At 42.2% G+C, this 21077-nt stretch overlaps 1 protein-coding gene across 4 annotated transcripts in view; it reads right to left on the reverse strand.

Annotated features, from left to right (window-relative positions):
* The window catches only part of IL15RA (interleukin 15 receptor subunit alpha), a 185253-nt gene that overhangs the window by 27110 nt on the left and 137066 nt on the right, over positions 1-21077 (reverse strand). The window contains exon 8 of one of the 4 annotated variants that reach the window (XR_010179351.1): positions 14642-14744. The exons of 1 other annotated variant lie outside the window; for it this stretch is intronic. Coding sequence is in view for 2 of the 3 variants with exons in the window: in XM_063926797.1 (XP_063782867.1) it covers positions 14738-14744 (7 nt within the window). In the remaining variant the exon portion in view is untranslated. Of the gene's footprint in view, positions 1-14534; positions 14745-21077 lie in introns of those variants that run through there. 2 more of the 4 variants (XM_063926797.1, XM_063926796.1) reach the window with 2 other exon arrangements.

Raw genomic sequence — 21077 nt, forward strand, 5'->3', positions numbered from 1 at the left:
GGGGTTATCAGATGTCTACTTTTTTGACCACCCTTGATACAGTATAATTTGATTTTGTAGTTTTTTTAGTTTTTATTATTTGATGGTAATCAACATTGTTTCCTCACCTCGATAGTGGCAGCGGCTAATAACATGGGTATGGCATCCCAGAGAGGTTAACTATATATAGAGAACCAATTTATTCTCACAGCTGCGGTAGCCCAGTGGTTATAGCTACGGACTTCAGCCACAGGGTCATCAGTTCAAGGATGAGGACAAGGAGCAAATTCTCACAGTCAGTTTTACGGAAGAATAAGGAGAATTAGTTAATCCTAGTAGTACTATTTTTTATATATATATATATAATAAATATCTATTCTTATATACAGAGAGAGATGAGAGATCATAACAATCTAACAATAAATATGGTCATACACAGTTCAAATTGGGACCAAGGCTGTGTAGTACAACAGAGGAGAGAGTGCTTCTAGTAAATTAATTTGGTCAGAATATGTGACCAACTCACAAGGACACAAGCATATAAACACCAACCTAAGGCAAATAATCTGTGACAGGTGTGTATGTGAACAACACACCTGTCACAGATTATTTGCCTTAGGTTGGTGTTTATATGCTTGTGTCCTTGTGAGTTGGTCACATATTCTGACCAAATTAATTTACTAGAAGCACTCTCTCCTCTATTGTACTACACAGCCTTGGTCCCAATTTGAACTGTGTATGACCATATTTATTGTTAGATTGTTATGATCTCTCATCTCTCTCTGTATATAAGAATAGATATTTATTATATATATATAAAAAATAGTACTACTAGGATTAACTAATTCTCCTTATTCTTCCGTAAAACTGACTGTGAGAATTTGCTCCTTGTCCTCATCCTTGAACTGATGACCCTGTGGCTGAAGTCCGTAGCTATAACCACTGGGCTACCGCAGCTGTGAGAATAAATTGGTTCTCTATATATAGTTAACCTCTCTGGGATGCCATACCCATGTTATTAGCCGCTGCCACTATCGAGGTGAGGAAACAATGTTGATTACCATCAAATAATAAAAACTAAAAAAACTAAAAAATCAAATTATACTGTATCAAGGGTGGTCAAAAAAGTAGACATCTGATAACCCCTGTATATTCTATACTTTAGGAGCGCAAAGCTCACGAGCTCCATATGTTAACTATATAAACCATTTATATATATCTAAATTATAAGATCTTTAATATATATTTCCTTGACACCTCGTATACTGACAGCGGCAATTTGATGCTTATGTTTTTTATGTATTTTTACATTTTTCTCTATGAAGCTTATTTTGCTTTTTATTACTATCATCTGGTAACTATTCAATATATACACCTGATGTAAATCAAACAAATTAATCATTGAACAGATCATGTGCAAACGATTCAACCCAGGGTGATATCCAACTATAACCTTCAGGTGTGAATCAAGAGATTACAAAGCTGATTGGCTGTTGACCATTTAAATACATGCACACCTGAAAAACAGGTATCCACACCTCCTGAGGAAACCGCCGGTATCGTGGGCGGAGAAACGCGTAGAGGCTTACTTTCACTCCTGTCCACTGCTGGAGATCTTCATAGACTTTCCGTCTCTGAGACTGGGGATCCCTGGACGTTCTCTTATCACCCAACTGGAATAATTCTCTGCCAAATAAACCCCCGCTGTGCTTGAAAAGGCCCTGTTCTGCCGAGGTATCACGCTGTCTGCATGACTCTCCTTTCTGGACATCCTGACACAGCCACCGTCAGATGCTGAGAGCTACCTCCACTGATTGCTATCGACGGGAACCAGCGCTCATACTAACAGGTGAGAACGGATTCTATCACCAGGGGTGAGCAATTGCAATCCAACTTTTCGTTCTAAACCTAACAACAGATTTCAAATTAAATTGTTGAGACTATTTTTACACCCCCCAACAGTACGGAAAGCAACCAGCTTACTCTATGATTGTGGACTGCAACTATATAATGGGCACTTAAGCCGTTTTTTAGCTAATTCATCCACTGTGAATGTGAAATATACTTATATATGTATATGTATTTGCACTATTTTTGTTTTTAAACTTCCAATAATTACTCAAAGTGGTTGTTTCCACCATATTTACTATTAAATGTTTTTTTTATTTGATACCAGCGCTCCTTTAATGTTTTTTATTGAACATTAAACCATATAACTAAATTACAAACCTATTTTTACAAAAATTCACTCTATACGATTCTTGGATTGACCTAAAACTCTCCCTTTTCGGTTGACTGGCTGTTATAAAAATCATAATTTTTCCTCTAATATTCTACTTACTCCAGATGCTACCCATAGGTCTAGTTAAATCTGATCTAAAAAGCTTTGACCATCAATCTTCTAAATTCCTAAGGCAAAACAAGCGCCACAGAATAGCATATCATAAACTGCATACCCACAGATCTGAAGGTGGTTCATCTCTTCCAAACCTTCTTCTTTATACTTAAGCTATTAATTTCAGGAACATTTCTGACTGGCTCCTTTCCAAATTTACATATACCACTCTTTCATTAGATATAGCTCTTTTTGCCCCTTATTCCCCCAGCGCCCTTATACACTCCAAGAAACAAGATATTACTCATCATATCCTTCACCACATTATGTTTCACGAGACATTTATAGCTTGGCAAACCATTAACAAGAAATTATCCAGGGACCCTTTAACCTCTCCATATGTTCATACTGTGGGGTAATCCCTCCTTCCCACCTTCATTGATCAACTCACAATACTACACATGGAGAAATAAAGGTTTATCCCTAACTTCACAAGTCTTTGATCCTGGTGGAAATCTTACAACTTTTTGAGATCTGCAATTGACATTCCAACTACCGAATAATAACTTCTTCATGTATCTCAAATCCAGACATTTTACTGTCTCTCTAAACACTAATACACGTGCAACACACTCCACAGGTCCTGTTTACTCTTTCCTTCGCCTGACTCAAAATACCCCTTATCGCATCAAATTCCTATACCTTATCCTCCTGCCTTACTCCGATACTAAATCCTGGCAGTCTCTAGTGACTTCATGGCAATTAGACATACCTGACATCAACTCCACCCTTATTTTAAATAATATGAAAAAACTCTGAAATGGTTAAATTCTACGTATCTACAAGAAGTACATTTGAAAACATTGCATAGAGCCTATATCTCCCCCACGCAAAGATCTCACATGATCCCAAACATGACCAGCTCATGCCTCATTCTTCCACTGTTTCTGGGAATGCGGCAAAATTACGAAATTCTGGAACAAAATTTTAAACTATATTAACCCTATCTTTCAAATTCATCTCCCACTTGATTCTTTAGCAAGTATATGTGCGAATTTCAAAAACTGGACCATTAATCAGCAGCTTTCAGATCAAATTCCATTACTGGTAACCATTGTAAAATTGGCGAAAAAGATTATCCTCATACATTGGATCTCCACCTCATCCCCTGCATTGCAGGACATTAAGCTCAAACTACTCCAACTCCTCTACTCCGACAGAAGAGATACCTTTCCCGACATTAATAAACATTCTATTCAAAATGCAGTTCTTTTATCACCTTCCTCGACAAACTCACCCAAAGTCGTATTTAGAAAGTTATGAAAATACAGAATGGCAACTTCTTCGAAATATAACAAACTCATAGTCATACCTTATTCAGATCCCTCTCTCATTTGTCTACATTACTGCATGTACTACTCATAAGATGACTACCAGCTGTACTTCCCTCCCCCCCTTCAATTCCTTCCCCTGTGCATTACTTACTTGATTTATGTTTCTTTTATCTGTTTACACTCTGCGCTTGATAACCATATTATCTCACCATTATTCCGAAATTGTCTCGTATGAAACTTTTATCCTTATGCTACGAGATTTATACGACTCATCTCTATACCTTTCTCAAAGCTATCTTCCGAATAAGTTCGTACTACATTATATTTATAGATACCTTCCTTAATATCATAATATATCCACTGAATTAATTTTTTCCTGAGTCTAAAAGAAACAAAGGCTGCTAGATCATTACTTGGTGAAATACTTGTTTATGCCTTCTTACCCTCTTTTATGCTTTACCCGATTGATTGATTTGTATAGGCAATCTCTGGTTATACCTAAAGTGCAACTTGGTAAAATCATACACATGTAACCTCTTCAATTTGATTGTACCTTTATAAAATTACAATAAAATTGTGTTGTAAAAAAAAAAAGCTGTCAGCTTCTATCTGATAGAATCTGGTGAAACACTGAAGGATTGTCTAGTATATATATCTACAGTGTTCAGGTTGGATTGCAGATTCTGCTAAAAAGACCTTGGCAGCAAGCTGGAAGCAGACACAGGCTGGAGACAGGTGCGCTTTCAGAAAGACGGCAGCGACTATTACAGGTGACGTCAGCAGCAATCAGAAAGTAGAGACCCAGGGCGAGGTCTCTTTTAACAACAGGGAAATAAAACAGAGCAACAACATGCCAGTACACCTCTAGATGTCTTGTCACAAAGGAAGGAAAGCTTGGATAACTGTGGACCAGAAAGCATATAAAAGGTCACGCTACCAGAAGGAAGGAATAGGATATTCATAGGTGAAGAAGTCTGGAGAAAGGACATTGAGTATAAGACTATTCATTGATGCCATCTCAAATTTTGGGGAATCTACAGTATTACAGAGATTGAGTTCAAAACATTTATGACCCCAGGGGTGCGCACGTGTGCAAACATTTGACTTTGTTTTAAAGCCCATTTGGTTTGGTAACCACCTCAGCATCTGTTGTCGCACTATTGTTTGAAGCGCTAGTTCTTTATTGTTTTTGTATTTACCCCACCCATGTTACTTTGGCATGGTTACATCAACATTTCTTTACTTACATTCAACTCTTCTATTTTTCCTGCATTTTATTATCAAATAACTTGTTGTAGAGATAAGAGGCTAAGGGAGGTATTCAATCAGACCTGATAATTGACCGTGTGTAAAAAAAAGGTGGTAGCCTTGGGGTTATTCAATTAGATTTTCTTTTTTCTTGCCCAGTAAATTAACTGTTAATGGGCGTTAACACATAGAATCCGGGTTAAGTTTCCGGACATATGTGTTAACAGGTTTGTGGCACTCAAAACCAGGCTAGCTTTCGGGGATTTATTTTTTAGATCTGCTCAGAACCCCCAAAAAATCCCTTATTAACTGGAGCTTGCGGACTGTCTTCAGGGCTAATAGTCATGGGGGATAAATTAGTCAGCAGTAAATTACCGCGGCTAATTGAATTCCCCCTAAACTATAAAAAGTCACACAAAATCTGCCAGACTAATCTACTTCTGATATGAGTGTTATGTAGGTTTACCATACTATCCCTTTAAACTGGGACACTTATGAATTACACAGGTTCTGAGGCTGGCTGACTTTACACCTGCCTAGCACCTGGTTTTAAGCAGCTAGAGAAACTGTGTCCCAGTTTAAAGAGATGGCATGGTAAGCTTCGTATTATAAGCGGCTGCTGTGGCTCATTTCTGTAGTGGGTCCTGATCATTACCAGGCGACCAGGGAGCCGCGTCATGCCAGCCACACTGCCTGATGGTCCCAGCGGTTGTATGGCAACCGGGACTCCAGACAGGAGGCCTGTATGCAACTGTCCCATTGGGAGGCTTAGGAGCTGGGACACCGGTTAGTTCATGCAGCTTCTCAGCTGCACCAAGTTTTCATTAAGGCGACTGCTCTGCCTGGCACTCTCCATTTGTACCTGCTCCTGGTAAAACGCAGCCAGCACTGCACCTCCCTGCTGGTAATAGTTTCTAGTTGGAAACCTTGTTATTCGGTCCCTGTTCCTTGACAGTGCCTGATATTCTAGCAATGTTCCTGAAGTTAGTCTCCCAAAAAGTGCCTGAATTACCTAACCTTGCTTTAGTTGCTTCCAGGATTTCAGTGCCCAAATTACTGTTGTGAATACCACCTGTGCTTAGCTGGAATCTCTGGTAATTACCACTGCTATTTCTTTTTGGACTTCTGTGCAAACACAACATACCTATCAGCCTGGGATTTCAATTGTGGTTTCTTGTTTAATACATATTACACTGCTACTTTATTATAAGGGACTGTGTATATCGCCATTTTTTAGTGAACAACAGTTGCCATTGTGTTTTACCATTGCTATTGAAATTATAACTCTGGAAGAGATCTGTGTATTCACTTCTCATTTGCATTCCACTAGAGGTTTAGTGTTGTGCTGTACTTCTGGATTAATACAACTCTTATAGTTAATGCCCATATCCTCTGCCTGCACTGAGATATCCTTTCAACTACTTGCTCCAGAGTCCTTAGCAAACCTTGTATTCTACAGTTATACTCCTGTTAATCATTTCTGTATCTGCCTTTAGTTACTACTCCAGGCAATTATCCAGTAGTTTCCAGCCAACTGTATGGGCCCCTACTGCTTGAAGCCTAAGACCTGACGGCATCCTAAGTACCAGTGTGTACATAATACACTTAGGGAACAACAGGGGATTGTTGTAGGTGGAACATACTCACAGTGGCTCTAGGGGGTCTCATGCAATTGCGCCTGAGTTCCTAATAATGAGCCAATAAACATTATTAAACTGGTCACCTGTAGTGCACGTGGCATGCATATTGTGACTTACGTCATCTGTCACAATTCTGTACATTCTAGGAAATGTGAACATGTCAAGTACTTGTCATAATTTTCCTGCTACATCTCATGGTAGTAGCTGATGGAAATGGTAAAAGGAGATACATTTTACTGTATGTTGCTCCTCGCCTCCACGTACATTAATAAAGGCTCTTTTATAAATTGTATAGAAATATTTATATTCTGTGGATTTAGTTCTCTTTAATGCAGAAGACCACAAGAACCAGTAGCACTTAACACAATGTGCAGTTTTGCTTGCCATGAATATAACAAGTTTCAAATGAACGATAAGTAAACACTTGTAAGATCTGACAATTTAATATGTATGTTATTTGTAGATCTGATTACATCTTATAATGAAATGATAGGATCTGACAATTTTAAAAAAAATGGCCAGGGTCTCAACTTTACTACAAAAATATATTTTTCTTTATATCAAATACTGTACATTATTGTAATGTCATATATATATATAATACTGTGCAGAAATAATTTTAGTTAGTTTCTTTTTATCATCCAAGTATAAGGAAGCTTGGTTTTCATTTTGATACAAAACAAACATTCCATACAGTACTTCTATAAAGTACCCAGGATTCCATTTGTTAATGTGCTACTGTGTAAAAAATTGTCATCTAATGTGGATTGCCAAGTGCGCAGCAGAAGCAGCTGGACAAAAGGAGAACAATGCTAGCTTTATTTAAATACTTCCAAAGGAATCCCTTTACAGAAATTACATGCTTGCCATATATGGGAGAGATTTCCACAATTAACAAGGTAATTTCTTTAGGTTTGTATTGAGATATATAAGATATTGAAAATCCATTTCTGCATGGATCGTTAGTACATCTGACCCATCATTGTACTTCCAACCATTTGGCACATACCTCTTACATTTTGCTACAGGACACACAAGAGTGGATTAGACGCTTTTCCTCATATGACCCATGGACATGAAGCTGCTGAGGGCAAGCACAGCCTAATAGCTATAAAGCCATCATGTTGTGTCACAGGCAATGGTTGTTTTTGCAATGAAACTATTTTAGTTTAAATATAGATTGTAAGCTTGCGAGCAGGGCCCTCTTACTATATGTACCTCTTTGTCTGTTATTACCCAGTCTTGTCTTATTACTCTGTGGTTCCAATTGTAAATTGTAAGTGAAACAAAATGCTGGCGCTATATAAGTAACTGTTAAATTGTCGCCTGGCATATCACTCTTCGCTACAGACGAAATTACAACAGTTTTAAACCCTTAAAGACTCTAGACAAGTTTAGAGTTTGGTAGTTAGCTAGCTACAAAGATCTTCGTAACCTATACAGCAATATTATTTGTAGTGCTAGGCTCTCAAAAGAGCAGGGCCTGACATCCCACTTTATGAAGGGGTTCAGTATGTTTGACCACCGGACGGGATGTTGGCGGTCACAATTCCGATGCCAGGATCCTGAGATTTGAAATCCCGACTACCCTACCTCTCCTGCAGCCTAGCCTTCGCCATAGTGCCTAACCCTAAACACCCCCCCCCCCCCCTTAGTGCCTAAACCTAACCTCCCCCTGGTGGTGCCTAACCCTAAACCCCTCCTCTCTGCAGCCTACCCCTAAACCTTCCCATCCCGCAGCCTAACCCTAACAACCCCCCCACCGGGCGGCACCTAAACCTAACCTACCCCAATGACCACAACCCGCCTGCTATGCTATGAGCAATACAGGTGACCTGGGAGGTGGTACTTTGTGACTTACCTCTTTAGGTAAGTTTATTAAATTCTATCTTCTCAACTGAATTAGGGTATTGTACCCAATTACCAGCCCTCCATAAAGTACACTCATAACTTGCATTTATTTTCTTTCTATACTCAAACAACTAAACCAACTTTCAACATACATTTTCCATATGTGTATCCATAACTGCAATTAGTATTAACCTACTATCTGGCAGATCATACAACCCCACAAAGCACTCTTTCATACTGCAAACCGGCCATTTCCAAATATATGACATGTAACCTCACGATAAAACTCCTATTTTGCTATGGAATACCTCAATAAAATAACAGAATGTATTAAAATAAGAATTTACTTACCGATAATTCTATTTCTCATAGTCCGTAGTGGATGCTGGGGACTCCGAAAGGACCATGGGGAATAGCGGCTCCGCAGGAGACTGGGCACAAAGTAAAAGCTTTAGGACTAGCTGGTGTGCACTGGCTCCTCCCCCTATGACCCTCCTCCAAGCCTCAGTTAGGATACTGTGCCCGGACGAGCGTACACAATAAGGAAGGATTTTGAATCCCGGGTAAGACTCATACCAGCCACACCAATCACACCGTACAACTTGTGATCTGAACCCAGTTAACAGCATGATAACAGAAGGAGCCTCTGAAAAGATGGCTCACAACAACAATAACCCGATTTTTGTAACAATAACTATGTACAAGTAATGCAGACAATCCGCACTTGGGATGGGCACCCAGCATCCACTACGGACTATGAGAAATAGAATTATCGGTAAGTAAATTCTTATTTTCTCTAACGTCCTAGTGGATGCTGGGGACTCCGAAAGGACCATGGGGATTATACCAAATCTCCCAAACGGGCGGGAGAGTGCGGATGACTCTGCAGCACCGAATGAGAGAACTCCAGGTCCTCCTCAGCCAGGGTATCAAATTTGTAGAATTTAGCAAACGTGTTTGCCCCTGACCAAGTAGCTGCTCGGCAAAGTTGTAAAGCCGAGACCCCTCGGGCAGTCGCCCAAGATGAGCCCACTTTCCGTGTGGAATGGGCTTTTACAGATTTTGGCTGTGGCAGGCCTGCCACAGAATGTGCAAGCTGAATTGTACGACAAATCTAACGAGCAATCGTCTGCTTAGAAGCAGGAGCACCCAGCTTGTTGGGTGCATACAGGATAAACAGCGAATCAGATTTTCTGACTCCAGCCGTCCTGGAAACATATATTTTCAGGGCCCTGACTACGTCCAGCAACTTGGAATCCTCCAAGTCCCTAGTAGCCGCAGGCACCACAATAGGCTGGTTTAAGTGAAATGCTGAAACCACCTTAGGAAGAAATTGAGGACGAGTCCTCAATTCTGCCCTGTCCGTATGAAAAATTAGGTAAGGGCTTTTATAGGATAAAGCCGCCAATTCTGAGACACGCCTGGCTGAAGCCAGGGCTAACAGCATTACCACTTTCCATGTGAGATATTTTAAGTCCACAGTGGTGAGTGGTTCAAACCAATGTGATTTTAGGAATCCCAAAACTACATTGAGATCCCAAGGTGCCACTGGAGGCACAAAAGGAGGCTGTATATGCAGTACTCCCTTGACAAACGTCTGAACTTCAGGAACAGAAGCCAGTTCTTTTTGGAAGAATATTGACAGGGCCGAAATTTGAACCTTAATGGACCCTAATTTGAGGCCCATAGACAGTCCTGTTTGCAGGAAATGCAGGAAACGACCCAGTTGAAATTCCTCTGTAGGGGCCTTCCTGGCCTCGCACCACGCAACATATTTACGCCAAATACGGTGATAATGTTGTATGGTTACATCCTTCCTGGCTTTGATCAGGGTAGGGATGACTTCATCCGGAATGCCTTTTTCCTTCAGGATCCGGCGTTCAACCGCCATGCCGTCAAACGCAGCCGCGGTAAGTCTTGGAACAGACATGGTCCCTGCTGGAGCAGGTCCTTTCTTAGAGGTAGAGGCCACGGGTCTTCCGTGAGCATCTCTTGAATTTCCGGGTACCAAGTCCTTCTTGGCCAATCCGGAGCCACGAGTATAGTCTTTACTCCTCTCCTTCTTATGATTCTCAGTACTTTTGGTATGAGAGGAAGAGGAGGGAACACATACACTGACTGGTACACCCACGGTGTTACCAGAGCGTCCACAGCTATTGCCTGAGGGTCCCTTGACCTGGCGCAATATCTGTCCAGTTTTTTGTTGAGGCGGGACGCCATCATGTCCACCTTTGGTTTTTCCCAACGGTTCACAATCATGTGGAAGACTTCTGGGTGAAGTCCCCACTCCCCCGGGTGAAGATCGTGTCTGCTGAGGAAGTCTGCTTCCCAGTTGTCCACTCCCGGAATGAACACTGCTGACAGTGCTATCACATGATTCTCCGCCCAGCGAAGAATCCTTGCCACTTCCATCATTGCCCTCCTGCTTCTTGTGCCGCCCTGTCTGTTTACGTGGGCGACTGCCGTGATGTTGTCCGACTGGATCAACACCGGCTGACCCTGAAGCAGAGGTCTTGCCTGACTTAGGGCATTGTAAATGGCCCTTAGTTCCAGGATATTTATGTGAAGTGACGTTTCCATGCTTGACCACAAGCCCTGGAAATTTCTTCCCCGTGTGACTGCTCCCCAGCCTCTCAGGCTGGCATCCGTGGTCACCAGGACCCAATCCTGAATGCCGAATCTGCGGCCCTCTAGGAGATGAGCACTCTGTAACCACCACAGGAGAGACACCCTTGTCCTTGGAGACAGGGTTATCCGCTGATGCATTTGAAGATGCGATCCGGACCATTTGTCCAGCAGATCCCACTGAAAAGTTCTTGCGTGGAATCTGCCGAATGGAATCGCTTCGTAAGAAGCCACCATCTTTCCCAGGACCCTTGTGCATTGATGTACTGACACTTGGCCTGGTCTTAGGAGGTTCCTGACTAGGTCGGATAACTCCTTGGCTTTCTCCTCCGGGAGAAACACCTTTTTCTGTACTGTGTCCAGAATCATCCCTAGGAACAGCAGACGTGTCGTCGGAATCAGCTGCGATTTTGGAATATTTAGAATCCATCCGTGCTGTCGTAGTACTACTTGAGATAGTGCTACTCCGACCTCTAACTGTTCTCTGGACCTTGCCCTTATCAGGAGATCGTCCAAGTAAGGGATAATTAAGACGCCTTTTCTTCGAAGAAGAATCATCATTTCGGCCATTACCTTGGTAAAGACCCGGGGTGCCGTGGACAATCCAAACGGCAGCGTCTGAAACTGATAGTGACAGTTCTGTACCACAAACCTGAGGTACCCTTGGTGAGAAGGGCAAATTGGGACATGGAGGTAAGCATCCTTGATGTCCAGAGACACCATATAGTCCCCTTCTTCCAGGTTCGCTATCACTGCTCTGAGTGACTCCATCTTGAACTTGAACCTTTTTATGTAAGTGTTCAAGGATTTCAGATTTAAAATAGGTCTCACCGAGCCGTCCGGCTTCGGTACCACAAACAGCGTGGAATAATACCCCTTTCCCTGTTGTAGGAGGGGTACTTTGATTATCACCTGCTGGGAATACAGCTTGTGAATGGCTTCCAATACCGCCTCCCTGTCGGGGGGAGACGTTGGTAAAGCAGACTTCAGGAACCGGCGAGGGGGAGACATCTCGAATTCCAATTTGTACCCCTGAGATACTACCTGCAGGATCCAGGGGTCCACTTGCGAGTGAGCCCACTGCGCGCTGAAATTCTTGAGACGGGCCCCCACCGTGCCTGAGTCCGCTTGTAAGGCCCCAGCGTCATGCTGAGGACTTGGCAGAAGCGGGGGAGGGCTTCTGTTCGTGGGAAGAGGCTGTTTGCTGCAGTCTTTTTCCCCTTCCTCTGCCCCGGGGCAGATATGAGTGGCCTTTTGCCCGCTTGCCCTTATGGGGACGAAAGGACTGAGCCTGAAAAGACGGTATCTTTTTCTGCTGCGAGGTGACTTGGGGTAAAAAGGTGGATTTTCCAGCCGTTGCCGTGGCCACCAGGTCCGATAGACCGACCCCAAATAACTCCTCCCCTTTATACGGCAATACTTCCATATGCCGTTTGGAATCCGCATCCCCTGACCACTGTCGCATCCATAATCCTCTTCTGGCAGAAATGGACAGCGCACTTACTCTTGATGCCAGAGTGCAAATATCCCTCTGTGCATCTCGCATATATAGAAATGCATCCTTTAAATGCTCTATAGTCAATAATATATTGTCCCTGTCCAGGGTATCAATATTTTCAGTCAGGGAATCCGACCAAGCCACCCCAGCACTGCACATCCAGGCTGAGGCGATTGCTGGTCGCAGTATAATACCAGTATGTGTGTATATACTTTTAAGGATATTTTCCAGCTTCCTATCAGCTGGTTCCTTGAGGGCGGCCGTATCAGGAGACGGTAACGCCACTTGTTTTGATAAGCTTGTGAGCGCCTTATCTACGCTAGGGGGTGTTTCCCAACGCGCCCTAACCTCTGGCGGGAAAGGGTATAATGCCAATAATTTTTTAGAAATTAGCAGTTTTTTATCGGGGGAAACCCACGCTTCATCACACACCTCATTTAATTCATCTGATTCAGGAAAAACTACGGGTAGTTTTTTCACACCCCACATAATACCCTTTTTTGTGGTACTTGTAGTATCAGAAATGTTCAAAACCTCCTTCATTGCCGTGGTCATGTAACGTGTGGCCCTACTGGAAAATACGTTTGTTTCCTCACCGTCGACACTGGAGTCAGTGTCCGTGTCAGTGTCTGTATCGACCTGAGGTAACGGGCGTTTTATAGCCCCTGACGGTGTTTGAGACGCCTGTACAGGTATTAACTGATTTGCTGGCTGTCTCATGTCGTCAACAGTCTTTTGTAAAGTGCCGACACTATCACGTAATTCTTTCCATAAGACCATCCAGTCAGGTGTCGACTCCCTAGGGGGTGACATCACTAACACAGGCAATTGCTCCGCCTCCACACCATTTTCCTCCTCATACATGTCGACACAGCGTACCGACACACAGCACACACACAGGGAATGCTCTGATAGAGGACAGGACCCCACTAGCTCTTTGGGGAGACAGAGGGAGAGTTTGCCAGCACACACCAGAACGCTATATATATATACAGGGATAACCTTATATAAGTGTTTTTCCCTAATATAGCTGCTGTATATATTAATATGCCAATTTAGTGCCCCCCCTCTCTTGTTTTACCCTGTTTCTGTAGTGCAGGACTGCAGGGGAGAGTCAGGGAGCCTTCCTCCAACGGAGCTGTGAGGAAAAAATGGCGCTTGTGTGCTGAGGAGATAGACTCCGCCCCTTTTTCGGCGGCCTTTCTCCCGCTTTTTTGTGGAAAACTGGCAGGGGTTAAATACATCCATATAGCCCAGGAGCTATATGTGATGTATTTTTAGCCATTTAAGGTATTTTCATTGCGTCCCAGGGCGCCCCCCCCCAGCGCCCTGCACCCTCAGTGACCGGAGTGTGAAGTGTGCTGAGAGCAATGGCGCACAGCTGCGGTGCTGTGCGCTACCTTATTGAAGACAGGACGTCTTCTGCCGCCGATTTTCCGGACCTCTTCACTCTTCTGGCTCTGTAAGGGGGCCGGCGGCGCGGCTCCGGGACCCATCCATGGCTGGGCCTGTGATCGTCCCTCTGGAGCTAATGTCCAGTAGCCTAAGAAGCCCAATCCACTCTGCACGCAGGTGAGTTCGCTTCTTCTCCCCTTAGTCCCTCGATGCAGTGAGCCTGTTGCCAGCAGGTCTCACTGAAAATAAAAAAACCTATTTAAACTTTTACTCTAAGCAGCTCAGGAGAGCCACCTAGATTGCACCCTTCTCGTTCGGGCACAAAATCTTAACTGAGGCTTGGAGGAGGGTCATAGGGGGAGGAGCCAGTGCACACCAGCTAGTCCTAAAGCTTTTACTTTGTGCCCAGTCTCCTGCGGAGCCGCTATTTCCCATGGTCCTTTCGGAGTCCCCAGCATCCACTAGGACGTTAGAGAAATAGTATTCCTTTTACAAATGTGTTTAATATGAATCAGCTGTCCGTATCATAACAGGAAATTATCTGGTCTACAGGGAGTTTTTTCAAAAACAAGATGAGTTAAAAAAATGAGTTAAAAAAAACACCTTCACTTTATAGAATACCACCCTATAATTTTACTTCATTACTAACATTTATTAACATTAGATGTAGATGCACTTTTGAACTGAACAGCAACTAGAGAGCAATGAGCTCATACTGTAATAAGAGAGCAGGCACCTCCACAGAGGTAGACCAGCGTCCCTGTGCCCTTCTGACCTCTACGGACCTTGGCAGTCATATAGTCCATAATTCCACCTCTGTCTGCATATGTCTTCATGTACTGAGAATATAAAATGTTTTTGTTACATATAATACAGTTAATCGCAACTTCCTTATATTACATTTCTCAAATTATTATTTTTTTTAATCTAACTCAAATACTGTTACTAAAAAATGTATACGGTTAGTAGAAAAGAAAGGTGCTGGACAAAGGACGTAAGCATTCCGAACAGTATATTTAATAACAACATTGTGAACTTCTGAAACCATTGGATATGTTTTTATTTTCACATTATTGGGAATACTTGTACCTTGTAGGTTTATTAAAATGGACTAATAAAATAAATTAAATATAGGATTATATTTATGAAAAGTCGATTTTTGATTGATTTCGTGTTAAGTGTCTAAACCACACGATTACTAACAGAGTATTTTTGACATAGTTTAAAAAACAATGTCAAAAATCATCTGTTAGTAAATGTGGAATTTAGACCCTGCAATAGAAAATCGAACAAATATCAACCAAAAATTGTCCCAGTCGATTTTTAGTAAATATACTCCTAAATCCCACATTTACTAACAGATGATTTTTTACATATTTCTTTTTAAAATGTCAAACAGATGTCAAAAATCATCTGTTAGTAAATGTGTGATTTAGAACGTATAACACAAATTTGATTTAAAAAAAATAAAAAATCGACCACAAATCGATCAACATCGGCCCAAATCGACTTTTAGTAAATATACCCCATAGTATTGCTTGCTGGTTTTTATATACAAAATTATATAATTTATTTTTTATTTTTTTTAAACATAACAAGTATGCTTACTATCTTGGACAACATAAAATTAATTTACTAATAACCATTATTTATGCCTCGTTCTATAACTTTTAGTTATGTTTAATAAATAATAAAAATACTGTATAGCACTGCCCCATAACTGTTTTTTAATGTAGTTTAAAATAAGCATGGGAATGAGGCATTTTGAAATGTGTTAAAAGATTCCATGATATGAGGTAACAGGATGGGCTATTATGGAGAATTCAACTAACCTCTATGTACCAAGTTTAAATGCATAGTGCAGAGAATGATGAAATATTCCTATTGACGAAGTCACGTTAGAATGAAAAAACACATTTAGGACTTTGTTTTCTATCCAAGCAATCACCTGGGATCCACTACTCCAGGAGTCCACATTTAGCCCGGTAGCCCTATTACTGATGCGGCAATCCAGGATGCACACTGATCGGCTAATATACAGCTAACCGTGGATGCTCAGGGAAACCGGCTCATTTGAAATATCAGGTGCAACGGAACCTACACGGTCGGAGGGCATAATGTGGATACATTTGAGTTACAGACTAAATGGGAGATGTACTAAGCAGTGATAAAAGCGGAGAAGTGAGCCAGTGGAGAAGTTGCCCATGGCTACCGATCAGCACTGACGTAACATTTATAATTTGCATACTACAGAAGTATACAGAGCAGCTGATTGGTTGCCACGGGCAACTTCTCCACTGGCTCACTTCTCAACTTTTATCACTGCTTAGTACATGTCCCCCTAAGTGACTATTATCAGCAAATGAGTGCAGCGAGTATAAAAGTAGTGATACTTATTGTGGACAAAACTGAACTCATTATCTTTCCCTCAGCCAGAGTAACACCCCCTACCAATATCTCTATCACTATAGACAACACCATCATCTCCCCCGTTCCCCAACTCCATTGCTTGGGCATCACTCTTGACTCCTCCCTCTTCTTTGCACCCCACATCCAAGCTCTGGCACAATCCTGTCGATTCCAGCTACGCAACATTGCTCGCATCAGGCCATTTTTCTCCCAGAATGCAACTAAACTTATTATCCACTCACTGATCGTCTCACAACTCGACTACTGTAATGTTCTCCTCACTGACCTCACTTGCTCCCCTCCAATCTGTCCTCAACTCCGCAGCTAGGCTTATCTTCCTCTCCCGCCGCTCCACATCTGCCACTCCCCTTTGACAAAATCTGCACTGGCTCCCATTCCCCTACAGAATCCTCTTCAAACTCCTAACCCTCACATACAAGGCCATCTCTAATTCCACTGCTCCCTACATCTCCAACCTCCTCTCCCTTCATACTCCCTCCCGCCCCCTACGGTCGGCCAATGACCATCGCCTCTCCTCTACCCTGGTCACTGCTTCCCATGCTCGAGTTCAAGATTTTGCCCGTGCTGCACCCTTCCAGTGGAACGCGCTCCCCCACTCCATTAGACTCTCCCCAACATTGCAAAGCTTTAAAGGGGCACTGAAAAGCCACCTATTCATCAAAGCGTACCCTTTCGATGCATAACCTAGTCCTGAGGCTACTCCTCCATCCCCCTGCCTCATGCCTTGAACATCTCTGCTTTGCTTACATACTGCCATGAGGGTACCTCCCGCTTGCTTGCACCTCATGTCATCTGTCTGTCGCCCCTTCCCACTAGATTGTTAGCTCTTCAGAGCAGGGATTTCTTTCCTCTTGTTGTCAAAGCCCTCTTCTCGACACATTTCACTCACAGCTCTCTCCTACTCAGCGACCATCTTTACCCGCTTTTTATACTGCTGAAAAAGGCTCATCTCTATCTATGGCCGCCAGCCCCAAATAGTATGATATTACTCCCTCTTACTTACATCTTAGCTGTATTATGTTTTGAGAATTGTGGTGTTCTTTGTTACCTGTACTGTATTTTTTGACAGTAATGCTAAGTTTTGTCTCACTGTACTGTCCTTTGTACGGCACTGCGAAATACTTGTTGTGCCTTATAAATAAAATGTAAAAATAATAACACCAACGGAGCTATTAAAAGGCTAGTCGCCATTGTCAACTGCATTTTCCGATTCCCAGTCACTAACAAAGGGCCTAATTCAGGGTTGATCGCAGCAGTAAATTTGTTAGCAGTTGGGCAAAACCATGTGCACTGCAGGGGGTGCAGATATAACATGTGCAGAGAGTTAGATTTGGGTGTGGTGTGTTCAAACTGAAATCTAAATTGCAGTGTAAAAATAAAGCAGCCAGTATTTACCCTGCACAGAAACAAAATAACCCACCCAAATCTAACTCTCTCTGCACGTTATATCTGCCCCCCCCTGCAGTGCACATGGTTTTGCCCAACTGCTAACAAATTTGCTGCTGCAATCAACTCTGAATCACCCTCAAAGTGGAGTACACCCAGGAGAATTATGACTTATCTATTCTTGCTTTTATATATAGAAAAAACTTGGCGCACTGTAACATAATCTTTACACGGAAAGACTGCGGGTATATACTCTCAATAAATGTCAGGAGTGGTTATAGCTACATGATCACTGGCTACAGCTAAATATGTGCTCTGTTTGAAGTCTATAATAAGAACAACTTGTGTTACATTGATTCAATAACATGGCAATCATCTGGAGATATTGTCGGTCCTATTGTGTTACTAATCAATCTGCTTCCCAGAGGGGATGCGGTCAACATCCCGGCGGTCAGAAAACCGACCGGCACAATCCAGACATATTCTCCCTCCGTGGGTTTCCACGACACCCATATGGGCAGAATAAATAGTGTGCCGAGCGCAGCGAGCCCGCAACGGGCTGCGTTGCGCTCGCCCCCGTCGGGATTGTGCTGGTCGGGATTCTGGTGTCGGTATTCTGACCGCCGGGATCCCATCCAGCGGGATTTTGTACTGATCCCTCCCAGAGCTCTGAGTGATGAAAATTGTTACTATCATCTGGAACTGCTGCAGTCTGACAGAATTGCTACTGAGTAAAATCTATTCATTGTTTTGCACAACTGAATTCGCTTTTTGTATGTTTGGGAAAAAAACAACAACCCTAATCTGATACCTATGTGGGTCTTTGATATGTATTGTTTTAATTGGATATTTTAAGTTTTTTTAACTATAATAAAATACTTTTTATTGGAACCATCAGTATAGTAGATTTATTAGCGTAGCACCTTTTGGTCAGTTATCTAGAGAATGATGACAGTCCGATTCCTTCAATCCTAAAACGCCTTAGTGAATCCTGAAGAGGGTAAACTATCCCATGACTTGCTTCTATGAGATCATCCTGTACACTAGCGACACAGGGGGTAATTCAGATCTGATGGCAGCAGCAAATTTGTTAGCTAATGGGCAAAACCATGTGTATTGCAGGGGGGGCAGATACAACATGTGCAGAGAGAGTTAGATTTGGGTGGGTTATATTGTTTCTGTGCAGGGTAAATACTGGCTGCTTTATTTTTACACTGCAATTTAGATTTCAGTTTGTACACACCACACCCAAATGTAACTCTCTCTGCACATGTTATATCTGCCTCCCCTGCAGTGCACACGGGGGGTCATTCAGAGTTGATCACTAGCTGAAAATGTTCGCTGCGATTAAGTAAAAAAACAGCACTTCTGCGTATGCGGCGCAGTGCGCACGCGCGACGTACTTTCACAGCGGCCGATGTATTTTCACACAAGGTCTAGCGAAGCTTTTCAGTCGCAATGGCCGCCGTAGAGTGATTGACATGAAGTGGGCTTTTCTGGGTGTCAACTGACCGTTTTCAGGGAGTGTTCAAAATAATGCAGGCGTGCCAGGAAAAACGTATGGTTTGTGTAATCCCGCACCAGTTTTTTAATTATAATTTTCTTATATGGTTCAAATGTATTGTGGTACCTTCTGCGCTGCTTAAATTATTTTATGTTTTCTCAACCTCATATAACCTTATACGCAGGTGCCCTCCAAATGCTTGTGAGTCATGGACTCATATAACACTAATGAAGAAAAAAGAAAAAAGAAGCATTTTTCCTGGACGCACTCTACCACTAGTAATTTACTTAAAATGTCTATTCTTTATTAGATATGCATTAAAATGTAAGGAATTGGTGAAATATTAAAATATAGTGTGAAATAAGAAAAACAGATTGTGAAAATAAAAACTACTCGTTTCCGAATGGTGTTTTCTCAAGTCTCAATAAAGGCTATATTGCCTATGACTTTGTGTCCGTGTCTCTAATTAGTGTTGTCCTATAAACTGCTTTTAAATGATTGTAATAGGCTGTCAGTATTATTACTTATCCCCTTGCAACAATTTCTGGTATATTCCCATACAGTGTAGCTATTACTGTTCTTATAAATTGTTGCTTTTAATTGTTGCTACTTTTATTTCAAGGATGTGTCTCTGTTAGTTTTTCTCACAGGAGAAAGATTTCCTCCTCTAATTGTCCTTAATAATCACAGCAACTTATAGATTCCTATATGGTACATTTACTTGATTTTATTACTAACTGCCCAGTTAACTGTGATTAACACACTATCCTTTATGGGTTATGAATAATCCGTTTGCCTATACATGTTAATCATCACATTTCCATCCCATCCCATCAGTGTAATTGTATGTATTTAGTTAGCCGTGCACACCACTGTTTTTTTGCATTATATTCTTTCAATACCACTAACACCTTTAATTCGTTTATTGTCTGAAATTACTGGTTATTTACAAAAGGTAGTGGTATATTAAGATCACAGCACTATATAACTTATAGGCTGCGATCGTGATTGATGCAGGTGAACACAGTGAGCCGGCCGCCCGTCTCAATACCGCTGGTCGCACTGAGCTCAGCGTGTGTTCGGGCTGATGTCGGGACTCCCCGCTCTCTCTCCCCGTCTGACGGCTTCACTCACGAAGCCGCTGCCGGCAGCGGAGATCGCGAGAGGGAGCTATACAGGTCTATTATCTCTTGCTTATCACTGATGGAGGACAACACAATTATGTTACTTTATACTTCTAGACACATTGTTTTATATTTTGACTTTGAGTTTCACACCATACGGAAGCAGCCCACGGCCGTTCCACCTTAGGCTTCCTCAGGACTCAAAGTCAAAATATAAAACAATGTGTCTAGAAGTATAATGTAACATAATTGTGTTGTCCTCTATCAGTGATAAGCAAGAGATAATAGACCTGTATAGCTCCCTCTCGCGATCTCCGCTGCCGGCAGCGGCTTCGTGAGTGAAGCCGTCAGACGGGGAGAGAGAGCGGGGAGTCCCGACATCAGCCCGAACACACGCTGAGCTCAGTGCGACCAGCGGTATTGAGACGGGCGGCCGGCTCACTGTGTTCACCTGCATCAATCACGATCGCAGCCTATAAGTTATATAGTGCTGTGATCTTAATATACCACTACCTTTTGTAAATAACCAGTAATTTCAGACAATAAACGAATTAAAGGTGTTAGTGGTATTGAAAGAATATAATGCAAAAAAACAGTGGTGTGCACGGCTAACTAAATACATACAATTACACTGATGGGATGGGATGGAAATGTGATGATTAACATGTATAGGCAAACGGATTATTCATAACCCATAAAGGATAGTGTGTTAATCACAGTTAACTGGG

This window comes from Pseudophryne corroboree, chromosome 6, assembly GCF_028390025.1.
Source record: "Pseudophryne corroboree isolate aPseCor3 chromosome 6, aPseCor3.hap2, whole genome shotgun sequence".
Lineage (NCBI taxonomy): Eukaryota > Metazoa > Chordata > Amphibia > Anura > Myobatrachidae > Pseudophryne > Pseudophryne corroboree.